At 39.8% G+C, this 19,337-nt stretch overlaps 1 protein-coding gene across 3 annotated transcripts in view; it reads left to right on the top strand.

Moving 5' to 3' along the window:
• Positions 1–19,337, top strand: part of LOC141793408 (protocadherin-1-like) — a 302,738-nt gene that overhangs the window by 229,889 nt on the left and 53,512 nt on the right. The window contains exon 5 of one of the 3 annotated variants that reach the window (XM_074674100.1): positions 382–3,153. The exons of 1 other annotated variant lie outside the window; for it this stretch is intronic. In XM_074674100.1, coding sequence (XP_074530201.1) covers positions 382–451 — 70 coding nt within the window. In that variant the 3' untranslated portion in view covers positions 452–3,153. Of the gene's footprint in view, positions 1–381; positions 3,154–19,337 lie in introns of those variants that run through there. One more of the 3 variants, XM_074674101.1, reaches the window with a different exon arrangement.

The raw sequence follows: 19,337 nt of genomic DNA, 5'->3' as shown, positions 1-19,337 counted from the left end.
AGAGTTTTTTGTGCTCATTTCAGATTTTTTTTAAATGTTGCATCAACTTTGACCATTTCATATTTTTCATTCACTTCAGAGACACTTAATTTTTACTTTTTACCACTTTGGTGATTTCTTCAAATGTTGTGAGAAAATTTTCTTTAAGCCCTTTTTTAAATTTGATGCAGTATTTTTGTTCATTTGTGGCTTCTTCAAACGGCCCCTACATTTTTTTACTCAGCTTACTTTTTTAATCTTATTTTTCCTCTTTAAACAGCTTTAATCCTATTTTTTAAATTGACTTTCCTTTTTTTCTCATTGATGAGACATTTTGCATGGAATGTGTTTTCTGCGTTGCGTTACCTGAGGTGTAAGACGTTCGTATCTATCCTCTTGTAGGTGGAGCGTCGTCGAGCACCGAGCCGGAGAGAGGGGCCGGACAAAAAAGACTGCCTTAAGACAAAACTAAAGACACAAAGAGCATCTAAAGTTTTTTTCTTCTCCAATTTACAAAAAGAAAACAGATTAAGCTACTTTTTCCTCTCTGATGCAGCTCTGAGGACTTTTTCTCTTCCCTTCCTCCTTGCCTGTGGTCGTGAACTGTTTTTTTTTTTTTTTTTAATTTTTGCTTCATGTTGCACATTCCTGATACAACTTTTCATCGAGGAGAATCAAATCACGATAAAGCAGATGAAGTTTGTTGTTCTTCCTGGAGAAACAAAGGAAAAAAAACGTGTCTGGTTCCTCTGGGGTGTCGTTTTTTCCTCCTCGTCCCCACAGGCCGTTTTTTTCAGGAGGTGGATTTGTACTTTTTTGTCAACGCTGCGCTGTTCTCTGTGTGGATTTAACTCGTGGACTCGTCCGACCGCAGTGGATTACCGGCTCTCCACCTTTCCTTCTTTTTGCTCTTGTTGCTCTTTTTTCAGCTTTTTCACTCTGAGAGCTCTGGTTCTCAAACTCTGTTTCCCCAGGGTCACATTTTACGGGCGAATCAATCTCTTTTCTGACTTTTTTTTTGTCATGTTTTGATCGCCCTGGTGCCTGTAGTTGTTGACTGACAGTCAGGGTTCGGAGGACAGGGTGAACGGCAGGTAATCAGCTGACCCACCTCCTCTCATCGGCCAATAGAAACTCTGGTAGGAACTGCTGTTGACAAAATTTGCTCCCCACTGTTCCCATCCAACCATTCCTCTCAAAGTTAAAGGAGCAGAAGTTTAGAAAACACCATCTCTAAACATCCGGCACAAAGCTACATCTAATTTGTATTAGCTTAGCGTAAAAGCTAAAGGCAAAGGAAAACTGCTTTATCAAACAATATCTGACACAAAAATAATTAATTTAATTAGTACAAAACTGAAAGAAAGCATCAAAAAATGACATAAAAACCAAAGATTTGTTTCTTGTAATACAAGATTTTCACTACTGTTTTTGTCCACTAGAGGGAGCTGAAAAGTCGACTGTTAAATGTCCTAAAAATTTGATATATATATATATTTTTTTTTTTAATTAGTGGTTTTAAAGAACCATTTTAATTTGCAGATATTCAAAAAATTGTTTTTATCAAATATTTCAGTTCCCAGATTTGATTTTCAGGTGTAAAAGCAAAATCTGAACAATATCAAATGCACATAACCACAACAGGAAAGTGTGTTTCTATAATAAAAGTAAAACCATTAAATTGTTAAAAGACATGCCAAACTAGCATAAAAAAATTAAATTGAGTGCACACAATTAATAGCTATGGGCTCCCATCTTGATACCTTAGACTTGACCAGTAGGGGGCAGTACAGTAGGAACAACCAATGTCCCCACAACAAATGATAGAAATGAGTAAATTGTATTAATATCTGTTGGTAATGTAAATTTTGTGTCTTACAGATAAAAATAAAGCATTCAATAATTGTGTAAAGCGTTAACTGGTTTGGTGCGGATCTCGTTTGCGGTTACAAAGCTGTAAGAGATTAAGTTTAAACTTAATGAATTTGCAAGAACTTATATCTATGCTCTAACTTAACTTTACGATACATTTTGCTAGCTTCAAACTAAAATAATGAACCAATGTTAAGAAGTAATTCTTACGACTTACCAAAATTACCAAAATAAAGCTTTAGCTTACAGATCTGTTAGTAACAGTTAAACACTACATAAGGGTTAATAACTTTTCTAACAGGTCTAGTTCACTCCTGGTAGCTTAAAATGGCGGCAACACTAAATTTGATTTTATATTTGAGCAAAATTAATAGATGAAATGTGAATGAGGAAAAAGCCTCAAAACATCAACAGAAATTAATTGGACCCAAAATTTCAATGCTTTTGTTGTCATGGTATAAGATGAAATAAATAAAACAAAGGGGAAATGACTACTGAGAATGAGCATTAGTGAGAGTTAGCAGCAATTAGAGGGATGAAAAATATAAATGTGTTGCCATGTTAATGAAAAATGTGACGCCAGAACTTTCAGAGGGAAATAGTTTTTCTGATATGTTCAGTATCACCTAAACACAGCATTTCTGGAGCCAATGTTAACATTGTGAGCATGGATAAAATTTAAACTAGCAGTTTTCCTCTTGCCTGTAGTTTTTTGTGCTAAGCTCATAAATGAATAAAACAACATCAGATGTCATTTCTATCCATTGCAGCGTGATGTTTTCATCCATTTAGATGGAAGAAATAAAGAACATATCTCTATGCTAGCTCGCTCACTGGATAGCCAGCTAGCTGTGTGCTGCTAATGTGTAATCAAACCAAATCTATCATCCATCTTCCTCCTCCATCTTCCTCCTCCATCTTCCCCCTCCTGTGCTCCCCTGCCAGACAAACACTCAGAGACAGATTATCAGGAGCTGGTTAAACTGGTTAAACTGGTTTAAATGGGCGGTTTAAACCTCTATTGGCCTCTCAGTCAGATCTCTGCCTTCTTGTATTTTCCAGTAAATAAATAAACAAAGCGTGTAGGACTCAGCTGGTTGGTTAGTACAACAGCTTAGTAACAGAAGAGTAACCTTTGACCTAAGCCTGGACTCTTTGTATGTAAGTACCACAGTGTGTTTATTCTGAACTATAACAGTACGTTTATGGGATATAAAGTTGTAAAATGGTGTACGAGTTTGAATATTTGTAGTCATCACTGGTTTGCTGTAGGAATCAAACAGAGCAGCTCAGTGACCTGCTGCTGTACCTGTGAATGTACTTTGTATTCAGAGGTTTTTATTACAATAAACAAGTGCTGATATCAGTCATGGAGCTCTTTACTCTCTATATCTGGGCTATAACATTTTTCCTTTTTGTTGTTGTCGATGTTTTTTTTATTTTGTGTCCATACATGTAAAATTGTTTATCTGGTATTCATTCATGTATCATGTCAAAAACAAAACAAAACAACAGAATTTATTATATTTTTTTTCCAACAAATAGATCTTTATTTCACCAGAAATGATCATAATGCCACTTTTTCTTTAAGCAACCAAACCTTTTTAAGACATTTTTTACATTCATGAAAAAGGGAATTAGCTGTCTTCCCTGCATATGTTCAGGGCTGTTGTTGAGAGCATTTTAAGTCTTCAGGGCCAATATTGATTCAGTACAAAAAAAAAAAAAAAAATCAAACAAATAAACAAGTTGGCAACAACAAAATACACGATTGTACCAATTAACAACTTTTTGAAAAAAAAAAAATATATATAATAATAATAATAGGAATATTTGAATAATAAAAAAGAGACTCTGCTTAGGTTAGGTAGATATGTGGATAATATTAGATTATTTGTGTTTGTTGTCTTAAAGGTTGTTTCTCTTCCAACACAAAAAATGGACATTACAAACTAATTTGCCTGTCATGAACACTCTTTTTAGTCTTCAGTAAAACTGCCAACTTGAGTTTGGTGTCTTTTCTATGGTGCGATTTGTTTTGCAGATCTTTACCAGAACATGTTACGACATCACCATCTTCAAATAACTAATGAAAAGTTTGTAAACTTCAAAGAACAATGTTTTTTTTTTTTTTTTTTTATTCTACCTTTGCAGGGGTAGACATGAGTTATCACATGTGATTCTAGTATCTGAATGTATTTCTGGCCATCATTTCATCCAATCAAAGACAATAACACAAACACACACAACCAAACAGTCCATGAACAGTAGACCACCAACTCCTGCGCACTGTTTTTTGAGGCTACTTTAAGCTACTCTATTTCAACGGTATTTGCTGGCTTTATCATAAACATAATAAATCATGAATTAATCAGAAATAGTCATTAACTGTTCTTTACAGCATCTATCTTTTGGAAAAACTGAGAATGTTTACATCCTTTCAGCAATGGGAGTTGCTTATCTACCTCCACATGTTAAGTAGGTCTGTTTTGTGGGATTAGATGTTTGGATTTGTTTGATTGTAAGGGTTGTTTGAACTCCGGTAGGGGTATACCTTTTTTTTTTTTTTTACATTTAGTAGATTATATAAAAAAAAGCCTGTTTTGCTGATCTACCATTTGTCAGCTAACACAACCCCAGTGGGAAAAACATTAATTTACAAACCTAATGACGTAAATTGGTAGCCTACCTCCCCTCCTACCTCAACCTGGTTAAAAAAAAACAACAAACAAATATTCTCACAACCCAGGAAATGAAAAGTGTCAGCTCACCCTTTTTTTTATTTTTGTTCTTCAGGGTCGTCTTAATTCAACGCAACAAAATGCACACAACTTCTAACTCTTCCCACAGTAGATGAACTCTGTTGGAAATAGAGTTGGATGACTGTTATTTAAAAGCAGGAATTACTTTTATTTTTATGTCTTTATAGCCAGAAACAGTCCAATTATTGCTCTTAAACCAAACCCTATTGACAAAATGTGATATTTTTACTGTGGAAAAAAAGGGTTTACTTGTCTACCCGAAAGTGGCCAAGTAGGTTTTTTTTTTTGGATTCCTGTGTATATTTTGAGTGGTTTAGGGTTACTTTAATGAAATGAAACCCAAGAAAATCTATAAAACAATCATCAGAAAAGCATGATATCCCAACTGTACTGTTTGGTAAAACTGCTGTTTTTTTAATGGAGTTTGGTGGCTGTAAAAACGATGATGTGATATCTGTTACTGGCCCTCTTATTTAGCAATTAAAGGTCTCTCTCAGCTGGGATCCTCATTGCAGCTTAGATAAAGCTTGTTTTAATGATTTGACAACAAATTATCTTCCCTCTAAGTTTTCAAATGTACAGAGTAAAAGAGGAGAAAAAAACTGTGGAATCACTTTTTAATCACGTTCACACACAACCGCTCTGATGAGAAACAAAACTCTGCACCGTTGCTGCTGAAGTGAAGCAAAATTGATTCAGAAATTAATTCAAATTTCATCCAAAGAGGTCTAAGAAGTTTAATCTCCACCTTAATCCCACTATTAGCGGCAGGGCGGGTGAAACAGGAGGCCTCTGGTTGACTCCAGCGACTGTTATTAACTTTTCTCCGCACAAAGTCGGAGAGTTCAGAGGAAAGTAAAGTCAAGATGTCTCAATCGTACTTTTCTTATCTGGTGTTTATTTATTGGTATTTTCCTTCAAAATTAAGCTGCAGTGGGAGAAGTGAGGCAACAGAAAACCAAAATACAAGACTGTTCAGCTGAATATTTGCTGATATCTGTCCTCAAACGGCCCTAAACTCACCTCTAGGACTCAACACACTCTCGTCGAGGTCCCTGACTCTGAGGTCGAAGGTCAAATGTGACTCGAGAGCTGAGTGAGCTGAAGATGAAGTCAGACAGGAGGAGCACTCAGGGTATTTTTGTGTCTATATAATTATAGATGATGTCGTCTCAGAGGCTGCTCGCAGTGAAAATAGCTTAAAGAGTGTACGTGTGGGTGTGTGTGTGTGTGTGTGTGTGCATCAGTGTATGTGTAGGGGGAAACTTTGCGAGGTGTATGTCGGCTCACTAGGTACACTGCTGTCATTTTATGACTAATTTTCCCCTTCAGTGACAACTCCACACCTGGTTACAGAAATAAACACTCACACACACACACACACATATCTCGGGGGTTATATTTATGTGCTGCTGCCGTTAAGCTGTGAATAACATCCTATCAGGTGATTAAATCCTGATACTTTCTGATGTTAAAGCCAGGTTTCCAGACTTTTGGGGAATATTAATCAGTGAGAGCCTGAAAGAGGAGTCTGGACGTGTTCTGCACGGTTGCATGGACGCTTCTAGGTTTGACCGTTTCTGGTACCACCTCAGAATTACTGCACTGTGATTGGCTAGTGCTAAATGCATTGTAACACATTGCAAGTCACTTTGCATGCAACAAAATATTGTTTTAGCAAACTAAGCTCATCCCCTTTTTTTCTTTTTGTTATTTATATATAGCATGAGATCTTCACCAGACTTGCTCAAATGATGAGGTCATCACATAAGGATGTCTGTGATACCTTGAAGGCAGGAGGCCTCAAACACTAAGGCCCTGTTTACCGGACAATGTTTCATCTGAAAAAGCTAAAACGCAGTGAAAAAAAAAAAAACAGTGTGTACATGGAAATGCTGAGGGTCTGAAAACGTTCCAGTAAGCATGCCAGGCCTGTAGTTGGCGCTATAACTGTCTTGTCCAGAAGCAGCTTTTGGTAGATCTCCACTGAAGTAGATATATACATACACTATTGTATGGGCTTGCACGAAGTAAAGCGTAATGTCACCGTTTCCACTTGTAATAAAAAATCCCCTGTTCTTTTGTCGAACAACTCACAAAGATCACAAGAAGAGGATCCATTTCTCAGTTCAGCATTTATTCTGGTCACATTTTAGGTTTACAGCGCTGGTCCCCCAAAAAAAGAGCCTCGATATCCGGAACAATACAATTCTATAACAACCATCACTACACATATACCATAGACTGTATAAAACATGGACGTAGTCTCCCTGACGTCACCCGTCTGTTTCTGAAATGGAAAATGAAGCACATCAGCTATAGTAGCCATATTGGTAGTGGCAAGGGCATAGCATACAGCTACAATGTGCCTGTTGGTCAAGTGACCCTGAGCTGTGCCTCTGATTGGGCGAGCTCGGGATCTTATTATCCTCCAAACGGCCAAGTTAGAAAAAAAATAAATTGGAACTGTACAATGTGTGCTGGTGGTAAAATTAGTGACTCAGACAGGAGACGTTTTTAACCAGGCTGTAAATAGGTTAATTTCTGATTTAAAAAACAGCTTTTTTTGGCTTGGTTTGTATGTGACTTCTGGTTCTTCCAGAGCCAACCTCAAGCGGACACTCGAGAAACTGCAGATTTTAGCACTTCAGCATTGTCTCATAATCTTAGACCGGAAGTTGCTGCTTGGTACCAATACAAAGGTTGGGTTAAACTACACACCCCAGAGTAATTGGCCAAAAAACATGACTGACACCACTGTCTCAACCCACAGCTGGTGTCAGTTTTCAGAGAGATGTGCTATCAGAGTGTGTGACTGTTGAATCAGAGCATGGAGCTAGGAGACTGGGGGAAAGTTTACACAAGGTCAAAGAGACCTCACAGACACAAGCTGGAAACAGAAGCTATCCTTCTATCAGCCACATAAATGTACATCAACCCTGAACATAGCATGTGACTCAATTATAAAATGCTAAATTATATCAATTATTACAAAAATATATAAAACACTGACTTACTGTTTACACAGCAACAGTGACAGCAGAATTTCAGAAAAAAAAAACAATCTGGAGGCTGTTTTTCGAAGTTTGCGCTTTAGGTCAGCTAAAAAGTTGTTTACGTGAGGCTGAAACGCATCAAAACTTTTGTGTTTTATCCTAAAACCATTGTCGTGTAAACAGCCCATTAGGTCTTCCCATAGCTTTGCCCCAGTCAGGCCTCCTAAGAGCTGGCCAATCAGAGTAAAGAGGGTTTGTGAGGCAGGAGGCCTTAAAGAGACAGCAGCATTTCAGACATAGTCTGTAAAAAGGGTTTTCTAAAACACCAGAGAGAGGAAAGTGTAAATCATGTAAGGATAATATGAGGCATCAAAAGGACAGAATAAAGGCTAAAAAGAGCAAAACACCCCCTTTTTAATCCGAATGTGTCAACAAATGCACTTTTCATCCTCTTACTTTAAACAATTAACCAGATTTTAATTGGCTCAGTGGCTTTCATCCTCAAGATAGAAACACAGCACCTGTTTGGAAAACAGTAAAGTTAATGACACTGGTGTTGTGAAAATGATGATGATGTGAACCAGCCAATCAGAGCAGAGCTTCATGTTCAGGTCTGTTGATCAGGTCACAGGTGTGTTTGTGGACGAGGTGCAGATATTCCCGACCTGGAGTGTTTGGTTCTGGAAGAGTTTCAAGTTTCTGTCTTCTCACCTTATCTCCTGTGGTAAATAAGGCGCTAAAGACGCTGTGCGTGTGTGTGTGTGTGTGTGTGTGAGTGTGTGTGTGCAGAAAGCAGTCCATAGTTAGTGCTGCTGTTATATTTTAATTAAAGCCGAACAGCGGCCTTAATTACTGCCATGATAAACAACACCCTTTCTCTCTTCCTCTCTCGCTCCACCCTTGTCATCAAAGCAACGACAAAGCACACACACACACACGCTCACACACGCACACACACATATATACAGAGCCTGCGGTCGGTCTCGGTGGTGCAGCAGAACTGTGTTTATGGCTGTTAATGAAAACTGAGGCCAGAGTCCCAGAATCCCAACGCTAATCACCATCCAACTCTCTGGACAGGAGAGTGTGCGTGTGTGTGTGTGAGTGTGTGTATGTGTGTGTGTGTTGGGTCATATCTGTGTATGCAGTAAAAGATAAAAAGTGAATCTGTGGAGAAGCAGACATTTTTATTTCTATTTGACTTTTATTTCTTTGCTTTCTGTTTCACTTTGAGTGTTTGTGCAACCTGCCGATCGCATTTCAGCACAAACAACAAATAAACACTTAAAGTCCTCACATCGTGCACACGTGGGACTTTGAATAGTTAAAACCATCAGATGGGTTTTTCTCTCACCATCAGGAAGCAGACTGAATCTGACTGTAATAACAGTTCCTGACTGACACAAACAAAACAAAACATCTGCAACGATATTCAGCATTTCTGTGTTATCATTTTTACTGCTCATAACCACCCCGAGCAGGATGCTGTGCTTTGATAAGAGCCTTTTTTTTTTTTTTTTAAATATGACACAGCTAAATGATCCAGTGAAGGAAGTTCAGGGCATGAGATGTGCCACTTTGTCCACAGAGGGCGCAAGAATCAACCGTCACCAGTTCCTCACAGTGGCTCCAAATGGAAGTTACAGGAAGAAGATTGGTTAAAGTTAGTTTATCCCAAAATGAAGTGTTTATCATGAACTTCTGAGTCTGTCAATCTAACCTCGGCAGGAGTGAACCCTGAGTTTCTTTCTTCTAATTCTCTACCTTTAAGAGTCGTAGTGGTTGCATGAGACATAAACTTATGAAACTTATGAAAATACAACAGTAGATCATAGAGACTCTTTTTCTATGAGACAAAGGTTTGAGAAGAAACTATCTGAATGATGACTACCTGGCTTCTCAAACAAAAAACAAACAAACAACAAAAAATAACAAGTCAATCTGTGATGATTTACCGATAAATCAGAGTGAAATTTGATGATTCCTGTTAGCTCAGTGTGCTAATTGTTGGCAACCAATCAGTGGCTGTATTTGGACCAGCTGACCCACAAAATTACTTCTTGGGTATAAATCCCTGTTCTGAAAATCCTAATCTTCATCTTACCAAAGGATCAGAGCTTTCCCACTGGTAGAAATAAGTTGCTGCAATTTTTATTTTTCCACTTACTATTGAATTGTTTATTTGTTTTTTTTAAGTATTTATTTTATTGAACAGAATTTTTTTTATTTTTATTTTGAACAACCATTTATGTATTTTTTAAATTTTATTTCATTTTATTGAACAGACGTTTATTTGTTTATTTTTTTGAACAGCCATTTATGTTTTTTTTTTTTGAGCAGCCATTTATATATTTTTTTATTTATTTATTTTACTGAACAGACGTTAATTTATTTTATTTTTTTTTAACAGTTGCTTATTTATTTATTATTTATTTATTTATTTAATTTTATTGGACAGCTGTTTGTTGCACATATGATAGCATTTATTATGATGGGGACTTTTTACATTCACATATTCTGTTTCCTCTGGGTTTCACGAAAGCAAAATTTTAATTATAAGCTTGATGCAGACTGTTTTTGGATGAAAAATCCGGTACCAGATTTTTTAAACCACGTCCAGATGTTTGATTATTGCCTGTCTATTGTGTGTTTGCATTGTTTTAACAAGCCTCACATCGCTGAAATCACCTCTTGTGGCAGATTCTGTTTTATACTTTGCCTTCTCTTCATGCCCTGCAGGGGGCATCTGAACTGGTTGCAGTATATAAGAAGCAAAAATTGTCATTTATTCCCTCTGTAAACAATTTATAAAAAAGTTTATGATCTCAATCTGCCGCTTGAAGTCTTCTGGTTACACTCTGATGCTCATTTTGCTAGTTATTGTCTCATTTAAAGCCAAACAGACGACGGGGCGGGACTTGCTTTAGTATAATGATACCTGGACACAAACAAAGGAATGTACATCCACCTTTTTGCAGGAATATGGTCACTTTTGGCGACAGTAAAAGAAATGGAGCTGGACCAAAGCTGAGACCCCCGAAGTTTGCACATTTAAGAAGAGGAAATGTTTGATTCAGCTCCTCTTCAGTCCAAGCTGTGTTCAAGATAAAGTCGTATAACAACTAAAAATAATTGCCGTCAGTTCAAACTAATGATAATGTCGCGAGTCGGAGCCGAACAGATCTCTGCTCTGCTGCTCTCACAGTGAGAATGTGAAAATAACCCAGAACAGAGAGCAGTTTATTAACCTCACAATCACACACACACACACACACACACACACACACACACACACACACACAGGCAGGCTCGCTGAGCTCAAACCGACTGTACAAAATGGACCATATAAAGAGACATGGCCGCCCAGAGAGCACTGAGTGTGTGAGGGGAAACACAGAAATGAACTTCCTCCTCCTCCGCTGAGACAAATATTCCTGCTGGCAGGAGAAACTTCCTATCGCATTTCCACATTTCAGTGATGAGGAAGTTTATCACCCAAAACTAAACAACAAATTTAATTTCCATTCAGCTCACGGCGCCCCGAGGCTCGCCGGGATGTGTTTTATTTACAAGTGTGACCTGAACTTACCTTCAGATGGTTCTGAAACAGTTTGTTCAGATGATGCACGCAGACTTTAAACCTGCAAAGTGCTTTGTTTCAAAAACAGCAGAATTAAAGTTGCATCCTTTGTTTTCTTGGTTTGTCTCAGTGGATTCTGCTAAAGTAGCTCAGGCACTTAGCCATGTTATGTTTCTGGTGGCAGATTGTGTCTACGGGTGTGTATCGGAAGAAAATTCAGGAAAACAACCACAAGATTAAAGGTGTAGTTCTTTAAAAAAAGAGGTATTGTGCTTTTTTGTCTTAAATTTGTCCCTCTGGTGCCCCCGTACTATCATCACATGATGTACAGATAAAAAAAATCTCTATTTTTTTTCTCCCTTGTGTTTTGTTAAACCTTATTTCAGCGTCTGTCTGAAACACATATGTCATAGCTGCTGTCTCTTTAAGGCATCCTGCTCCACAAACCCCTTGCCCTCTGATTGGTCAGGGGGAGGGGCTACTTGACTTTTGTAGTAGAGGCCCTGCCCCTAAAAGAAATGTGTCATGAACCATTTAGGAGATGTTGACCTCATCGTTTCAGCAAGTCTCGTGAAGATCTTTCGGGGCACACTTCGTACACATGTAACGGTCCAATCAGCTTTGGCCACAGGGGGCGCCAAAGTCATCCAAAACCACTTTTCCCTCCTTTATTTGATTTTCTGGTCTCTTTTGCTCCAAAGTCTCAAATCCTTCTTCCTCTTCTCCATCTTTTTTCTCCCTGATCCAACCTGCACACTTCAATCCTTTCCTTGCTTCCTTCCCTTTCTTCCTCCCTCTCTTGCCTCCTCACTCTAATTCCTCCTCCTCTTCTTATCTCTCCTTCCTCTTCTGCCATTTTTTTTTTTTTTTTTTCTCCCTCCAGGTGACCGTTGAGTTGATACAAGGGGCTGTAAGTCAGCAGGCTGGAAAAGGCTTTAGTGTGCGTGTGTGTGTGTGTGTGTACGTGTGTGTGTCTATGCATGTGTGTGTATGTCAGGGAGTGGATTATCCAGGTTCCAAGACTCGGCGCTCGCCGGCAGCCGAGCGGAAAGCTTTAATGAGAAGTCACTGTTTACAGAGGACAGAGTGGGACACACACACTCTCACACACACATACACACACACACCAAACATGGCTTTTATAGACTCACAAAGACAAAAAACACACCATAATACACTCATGTTGGAAGCTACACACACTGTGATACACACTCCGCCCTCTGTCTCTCTCTCACACACACACACTAACACACACACAGTAACCAGTGCAGTAATGGGATTTGGAAGGTTTTCTCTATAAACCAGTCTGTCCTCTGTCTCCTCATTAAGGAGGACTGTCCAGACCTCAACACACACACACATGCGCTAACACACACACACACCCACACTCACACACTGCTGGCTCTTCAGTGCTGCAGACTTCTGGGCTCACTAATTATTTGGAAGCTCTGCATCTTTGTCCCTTTTTGTTTGTGTGAGTGCACATGTAGGTGTGTGAGTGCACATGTAGGTGTGTGTGTGTGTGTGTGTGTGTGTGTGTGTGTGTGTGTGTGTGTGTGTGTGTGTGTGTGTGTGTGTGTGTGCATGCCTGGGAGTGTGTGTTTGATGTGTGTGTGTGTATTGGCTTCTTGCTAACAGTAACAGTCTGGCTGAGTTTTGGTTGAGAGCAGCAGAAGACTCTTTGCCGCCCTCACGTCTGTTGGTCCGGAAATATCTGCAGGAATTCAAACGTCACTTCACGTTTAATCGCTTCGATTCTTTCTGCGCCAAAATTAAACGTGATGGTTTGATGACAAAGACCTAATCTATGTTACCTGTCGTGCAAAAAAAAGTAAAAGCTGCAAAAAAAGAAAAGGAAAAAAGGAAGAAAAAGGGAGAGAGTTACGTCCACATTAGGATGAGAGGGCTGCAGTTCCTCAAGTGTCCACTAGAGGCAAATGTCAAAGAATTCTGTAAATGAAACAAATGTTTGCAGCCTCAAGCAGTAAATATTTTTGGTCTTGATTGCTCCAATTTTTTTGCAAAACCTCCATCCTTCTACCCTCACCTCCTCTCCTTAACATCTGGACGAAAAGCAAAAGAGGAGAAAGAGGAGGAGAGTTTAAAGCTGGTTTTGCAGAGAGACAGAGGAGAAACTTGTGGAGCAGATAGAGGTGGAGTGATGTAAACAGAAGGAGCAAAAGAGGAGGAGGAGGAGGTCAAGTGAGACAGAGAGAGGAAGAGTTGTGTAAACTAAAAGTCTGAGGTGAGAGGAGGTGAAGAGAGGAGGGAGTGGGCTAAATGGAATGAAACCGAGGTTTGCAGGAGGGTGAAAAAGATGAGGACAAATAAGGAGGTTAGGAGAGGAAGAACAGGAGCACAAAGGAGGGAAAGAAGTAGAGAAAACAGTTAAAGGATTAAGAGAAGAGGAGCATGAAGGAGGTGTGAAAATAATGACTTTAAAGGGCCCAAAGGAAAAGGAGCAGAGTAGGGAGGGTAGATTTAGAGGAGGAGGAGAAGAAGTGGAGATTGGGGGAGAAGACAAGAGTAAAAAGGATAAAATGAAAAGGAGAAATTAGGAAAAAGGAGGAGCAATCAGAGAGGAGGAGCAAAAAGAGGAGATGTAAATTTTAGTAAGATGAGGGGCCAAAGAAGACAGTGATAAAGGAGCTAGAGGCCAGATTTAGGAGAGAGAAGGAGGTGTAGAAATGATGAAGATTAGGGCCTAGAGGAGGTGCAGGGGTAGGAGGAGCAGGGAAAGGAGGAGCAGCAGAGGGAGTGGGTGTATTTGCCGGGTTAATCCTCTCCTATTAGCGGCTCCTCTGTGTGCTGTAAGGATTAGCTTGTTGTCTGAGCTCCAGCAGGTCGGGAGCAAGGGGCCTCCCCGCCCTGAGCAGCCCAGCCAGGAGCCTCCGTTGGCGGGCACAGCTACCCGGCGTCGGCCCCCTCCGTCCTGGAGCTCGGCGTTAGTTTGCTCAGTGCGTGGTGCTGAATAGCCAATGAGGAGACGGATGGGAGAGCGTTTCCCTGGGCAACGGTTTAAAGGGCCCTCCCCTCAATTAACCCCTTGGCATGCCTCACACACACTCTCACTCTCGCACACACACACAGGGAAAAACACACACTTGTGTTGCAGAGATAACTCGCACATTGATATGCAAGATACAGAGTCATACAGCACATACACAGATAGGGTCAGGATGAGTCTGCTGCTCATAATTCATCACACACACACACACACGCACACACACACATCCACACACACACTTGGTATAACACACAGCTTAGTGCAGGATGCAGTATTTACAATTCGGGTCACACAGGCAGAGATAAAAACACACCGAGGCGAACACGGGTCAGTGATGCTGCTAGTGCTTTTAATGCTGAGCACACACACACACACTCACACACACACACACTCTTTCACGCACATTGGCTACACTCAAACACACGCTTTCACACACAGAGTTTGGGGGCAGAGCATCACTTATGATGTTTGCGATGCTGCACACACACACACACACACACATACACAGAGAACAACATCTTCAATAAAACACACACATTTCACACTGTTTTACACACACACTCGGGATACTCTCACACACCCTCTGACACTCAGCCAACTGCAGAAAATCCAAACAGAAGATGAAGAAGAGTGTGTGTGAACTTTGATTTAGGGTGTGTGAGACGGCAAAGTGTGTGTGATGCTCGACTTCCTGTGAACCCAAGCCTCTGATTGTTGGGGCTTGTTTGTGTGTGTGTGTGTTTTTGTGTGTGTGTGTGTGTGTGTGTGTGTGTGTGTTTGTGTGTGTGTGAAGATGAGCCTGTGAGGCAAAGCTGAGGGAGAGAAAGTGTGTGACGGACTGCAAACGGCACGCAGACAGGGCTGCTTTCACATCACATCGCATCACTGCAGCGCTCGTGTGTGTGTGTGTGTGTGTGTGTGTGTGTGTGTGTGTGTGTGTGTGTGTGTGTGTGTGTGTGTGTGTGTGTGTGTGTGTGTGTGTGTAACAGAAAGAGCTAAAGATGGTTTCAGGACATGTGTGTGAGTGTGCAGCAACAATTGTTTGTGCATCAGTCTGTGTATTTTGGTGTTTTGTTTCTCAGAGGGGAAGCAGTTTGGGGACACGAGTGTACGAGTGTTTCTCTATTTGGTGTGTGTGTGTGTGTGTGTGTCTATGTGTGTGTGTGTGAAGGAAGTGCTGTCCAGGGGGGCGATCTTCTTCTGCTCCAGTTGTAGCGGTCAGACACCAGCACAGTCCTCCACGGTCCACTTCCTCGTCCATTTCCTGTTGACCTGTGAACTCTGCTGGCTGACTTGAGATCCTGAGGGTTTGGATTGCATGTGTGTGTGTGTGAGAGAGAAAAGAAGAGTGTGTGTGTGTGTATGTGGATAAGTGTGTGTGTGTGTTGGGGGTGTTTCTCTTTTAAACCTCAGAGGCAAAATTCAGAAATAAATGAAGTGAAAACGGAGGACGGATGAATTATTTCCCCTCTGCTCTCCGTTACGAAACAAAGATTCTTCATGAACGACCAGAAATGTTTATTAATGAAAGTAGAGGAACAGTAAAACATCATATGATAATAAAAAAAAAACACAGATTAGAATATTTTTGGTGAACTTTCATGAATAAAAACTTGTTAGACCTCAGTTTACATGAGATGAAAAAAAAAAAAATCTTGTTCTGTCAAATGTGAAACATCTTTACCCTCAATTTCTAGTAAAAATGATACAAAGTTTCAAAATTTTTTTGCAAATTGATGCAGCATTCAAAAAATATACTAAAAAAATACACAAACAAACAAACCCTGGAGAGTCTCTCTACATAATTCATATTAGAGAATAAATAAATAAGTAAATAAATAAATAAATAGAATTAAAAATAAATATAATTTAAAATAAATAAATAAAAATAACATCATAAAATACCCCCCCCCCCCCCCCCCCCCAAAAAAAAAAAAAAAAAAAAAAAAAAAAACACCCTCTTTTTCTTTCCCTCTGATGTTTTAGAAAACTTTTGTTCCAGTGTCTGTCTGAAACCTTTTTGTGTTAGCTGCTATCTCTTTAAGGCTTCCCCCTTCACTCTGATTGGCCAGCCTTCTGGAGGCCTGTTGGAGGTGGCGCTATGGTCAGACTTTTGTGTTTCAGCAAGTCTGGTGAAGATCTGGTGCTACTTTAAGAACAGAATGTTTTTTAAAAAAAAGTAATCCAATCACTGATTACTCCTTTAAAAAAAAGTAACTTAATTTCTTTACTGACTACTTGATTTTAAAAGTAATTAAGTTAGATTACAAGTTACTTTGTGAGTTACTTTCAGCAGCTGCTGACACCTGCAGCTACATAATTTGGCAAAATTGTGCAATACAATTAAAATTAATAATAATATGAGTCTATAAGTTTTCATTTAAAGTAACACACAGACATTGGTATTTGTAAAACATGTCCTTTACAATTAAAAAATAAAAATAATCATTTTATACATTTAGAATTTCAAAATACAACTAAAGGAATTTCAGATTGAAATTATTTTCTTTTCAAACTCTTTGTTTTAGTCTGGTTTGGTTGTTATCAGTTTATTTTTTGTTAAAGCTGTAGTCTGTTGATCCTGTATTTGTAGTACGATAAGCAAGAATAAATGTTGCTGGAGTGTGGGCTCATATAATCCTCAGTACCCTGCTCAGGGCACCCGAGTCTAAAAAGTCTGGACACGCCCCTGCTTGTCACAGGGTGCCTCGTTGTAGCCTAGGTTATGTTGCTCTGCTCCTCAACGGATGGATTTGTGCTAAACAGAGGGTTCAGTTCATGGGATAGAGGAAGATACAGCTTAAGACAGATCTCACCTTTCCCCAGGTAAAAGTCAAACAACTTCTCAAGCGTTTATGTCTGCAGTTTATGTCCGCTCTCTCTGATTGATTCCTAAATGTTTCAGTAAAGGATCATAGGCAAGCTGCCAGCACAGACTGAACAACGAACCTTAATACTGTCATCTTTAGCTGACACAAACTCCAAACCGTGACTGTGTTTCCTGTGTTTCCTTCTGTTTTTGTACGTTTGTGTCGCTGGCTGCTATTACACCTGAGTTGTCCTCGTGCCAAAAACAAATATAAATATTTTTTTACAAGAAAATTGAAAAGAAAAGTAATGCACAGCGACTTGGATAAATAACTTTAATCTGATTACTGGATTGGAAATAGTAGCGCGTTGGATTACTTGTTAATGAAAAAAGTGGTCAAATCAGAGTAATGCGTTACTTAGTAGCTCGTTACCGGCATCACTGTTTTACAACATATGAACATGTATAGGTTTGAAAGTCTGCACATGCTCAGTCCGAACATATAGCATTGGTATTTTTTATCCAAACATTTGTCTGCTATAAAGTTCGGCACTTCTGAGTGAGTGTGTATGTGGTCTCTGTGTTTTTCTAGAAGCCTCCAGTGGACACTCAAGGAACTGCAGCTTGGATATCAGTTCAAGATGATTTATCACAACAAGAAACACAATTCTTTACTTTAATTTGTTGTTGATTTAAATCTCTCTGCAAATTATCTTCTCCCTTTCAGTTTGATTGAAAACTTTGACAACTGAAAAAAGAAAAACTTTTGCCTTCAAACATAAAACTTTTTATCCTCCGAGCTGTTTGTTGTGAAACATCTGCTTTTGTGTCTTGCTGGAAGGTTTTAATGCAACCTTAAGTCAGAGATCAATCCAGCAGAAGAGTCAGCTTGACAAAATGCACCTTTAAATGTCTTAAATATGAACAATTATCAGTGCTTTAAACAGAGGAACAGAGGAATGACTGATGCTTCATCCGCCGCTGAAAGTAGTCCTCATGAAAGGCATCGTTTCCTGACCCCGTCCGTCTGCAGAAACTGAAGTCATCAGCTGTTTCTTCCCTTTCATCCCAAAGTGAGACTTTTCTGATGTGTTTGCACGGGAATCACTGACCACAAACAGAAACAGGGAATTCCAGCAGCCTGATCAAAGCGCGCTCTGAGCTGATCCGATCTGCAGCATGTGATGCCGACTCAGAGTTCACTCAGAGTCCAGACAGACGAGAGTCTGCAAACTCAGACTCAGCATGAACTTCAGAGATCCGTCTGCAGAGCCGACAGAGGCCGACAGATCCACACGATGCAGATGTTCCTCCTGTAAGGTCACAGAGGTCTAAACTCAGGTCTGATACCTCTGAGATCAGACACATTTGTAGTCCTCAGCCTCGGTTCAGCTGCAGGTCACCTCTTTTTGATGGAGATGACTCACCTGCTGCTCTGAAGGCTCTGCAGACCTCATCCTTCATAATTAGAGCTCATCCTGTCGAAGACTTTCTGATGGGTGTCAGTTTCTGCTCTAATGCATCTGTAAACCTTTTTCTCCAGCAGCACAAACTGTGCAAGAATCAGGGCAAAGAGCACAAGAGATCTCAGGGATGATGCTTGAAGAAAAGAGTCAATAAAGCAGATTAAATTTTGTGGTTTGTTCTTCAAACTTTGCTGCGTGTGAAAAAATAAATCAGAGGTAGACTCTCTCATTTATTCTCCTCTTGCACTCATACCTTTCAGAAGAAACAGTAATTAAACCTGGCCTGTAATTACTCGATTAGTGCACCGACCAAATATCAGCAGCTATTTGATAATCCGCTAATCGCTGGAGCTTCTTTTTGCAAATAAAAAATGCCAAAAAGCCTGGGCTGTTTGCAGATTTTGGAACCTTTAATGTCACTGGAAACTGATCTCTCTGAGTGTCAGACGAAGTGAGTGGTTCAGTTTCTCCTGTGCGTTTGATTTTTAAGAGATTGCACAAACATGACGTCTGTTTTCAAACATTGCACGGACGTGGAAAGGTTTGCAAACTAGCGGTTATTTTCTGCTACTCAAAACGGGAGATAAAAGCATGATTTTGCAGATTTCCCATGATGCACGCACCTCCTCGTGTACAGTATGAGCGGCGTGTACAGTACCCCCGCTGTCTTTAAAGTCCCCGCTGCTTTGTTCCTAATTTCCTCCGTCTTTTGTGTACCCTCCTCCTCTCAACCGCTGCGACCTCCTAATTTCCCCGCAGGGATCTCAAAGTTTCATCGTCTCTTATTAAACTTAATTTGCACCGTGTGTGTGTGTTTGGTGTGTGTGTGTGTGTGTTTTCACTCTGCTTAAAGACAAGTAGGTGCA

Source organism: Halichoeres trimaculatus, unplaced genomic scaffold, assembly GCF_033239565.1.
Source record: "Halichoeres trimaculatus isolate MK-OKI-2021-1 unplaced genomic scaffold, fHalTri1.1 fHalTri1_scaffold_7, whole genome shotgun sequence".
Lineage (NCBI taxonomy): Eukaryota > Metazoa > Chordata > Actinopteri > Labriformes > Labridae > Halichoeres > Halichoeres trimaculatus.
Note: the sequence above shows the minus strand (reverse complement) of the source record. Positions and strands in the feature narration are given on the sequence as shown.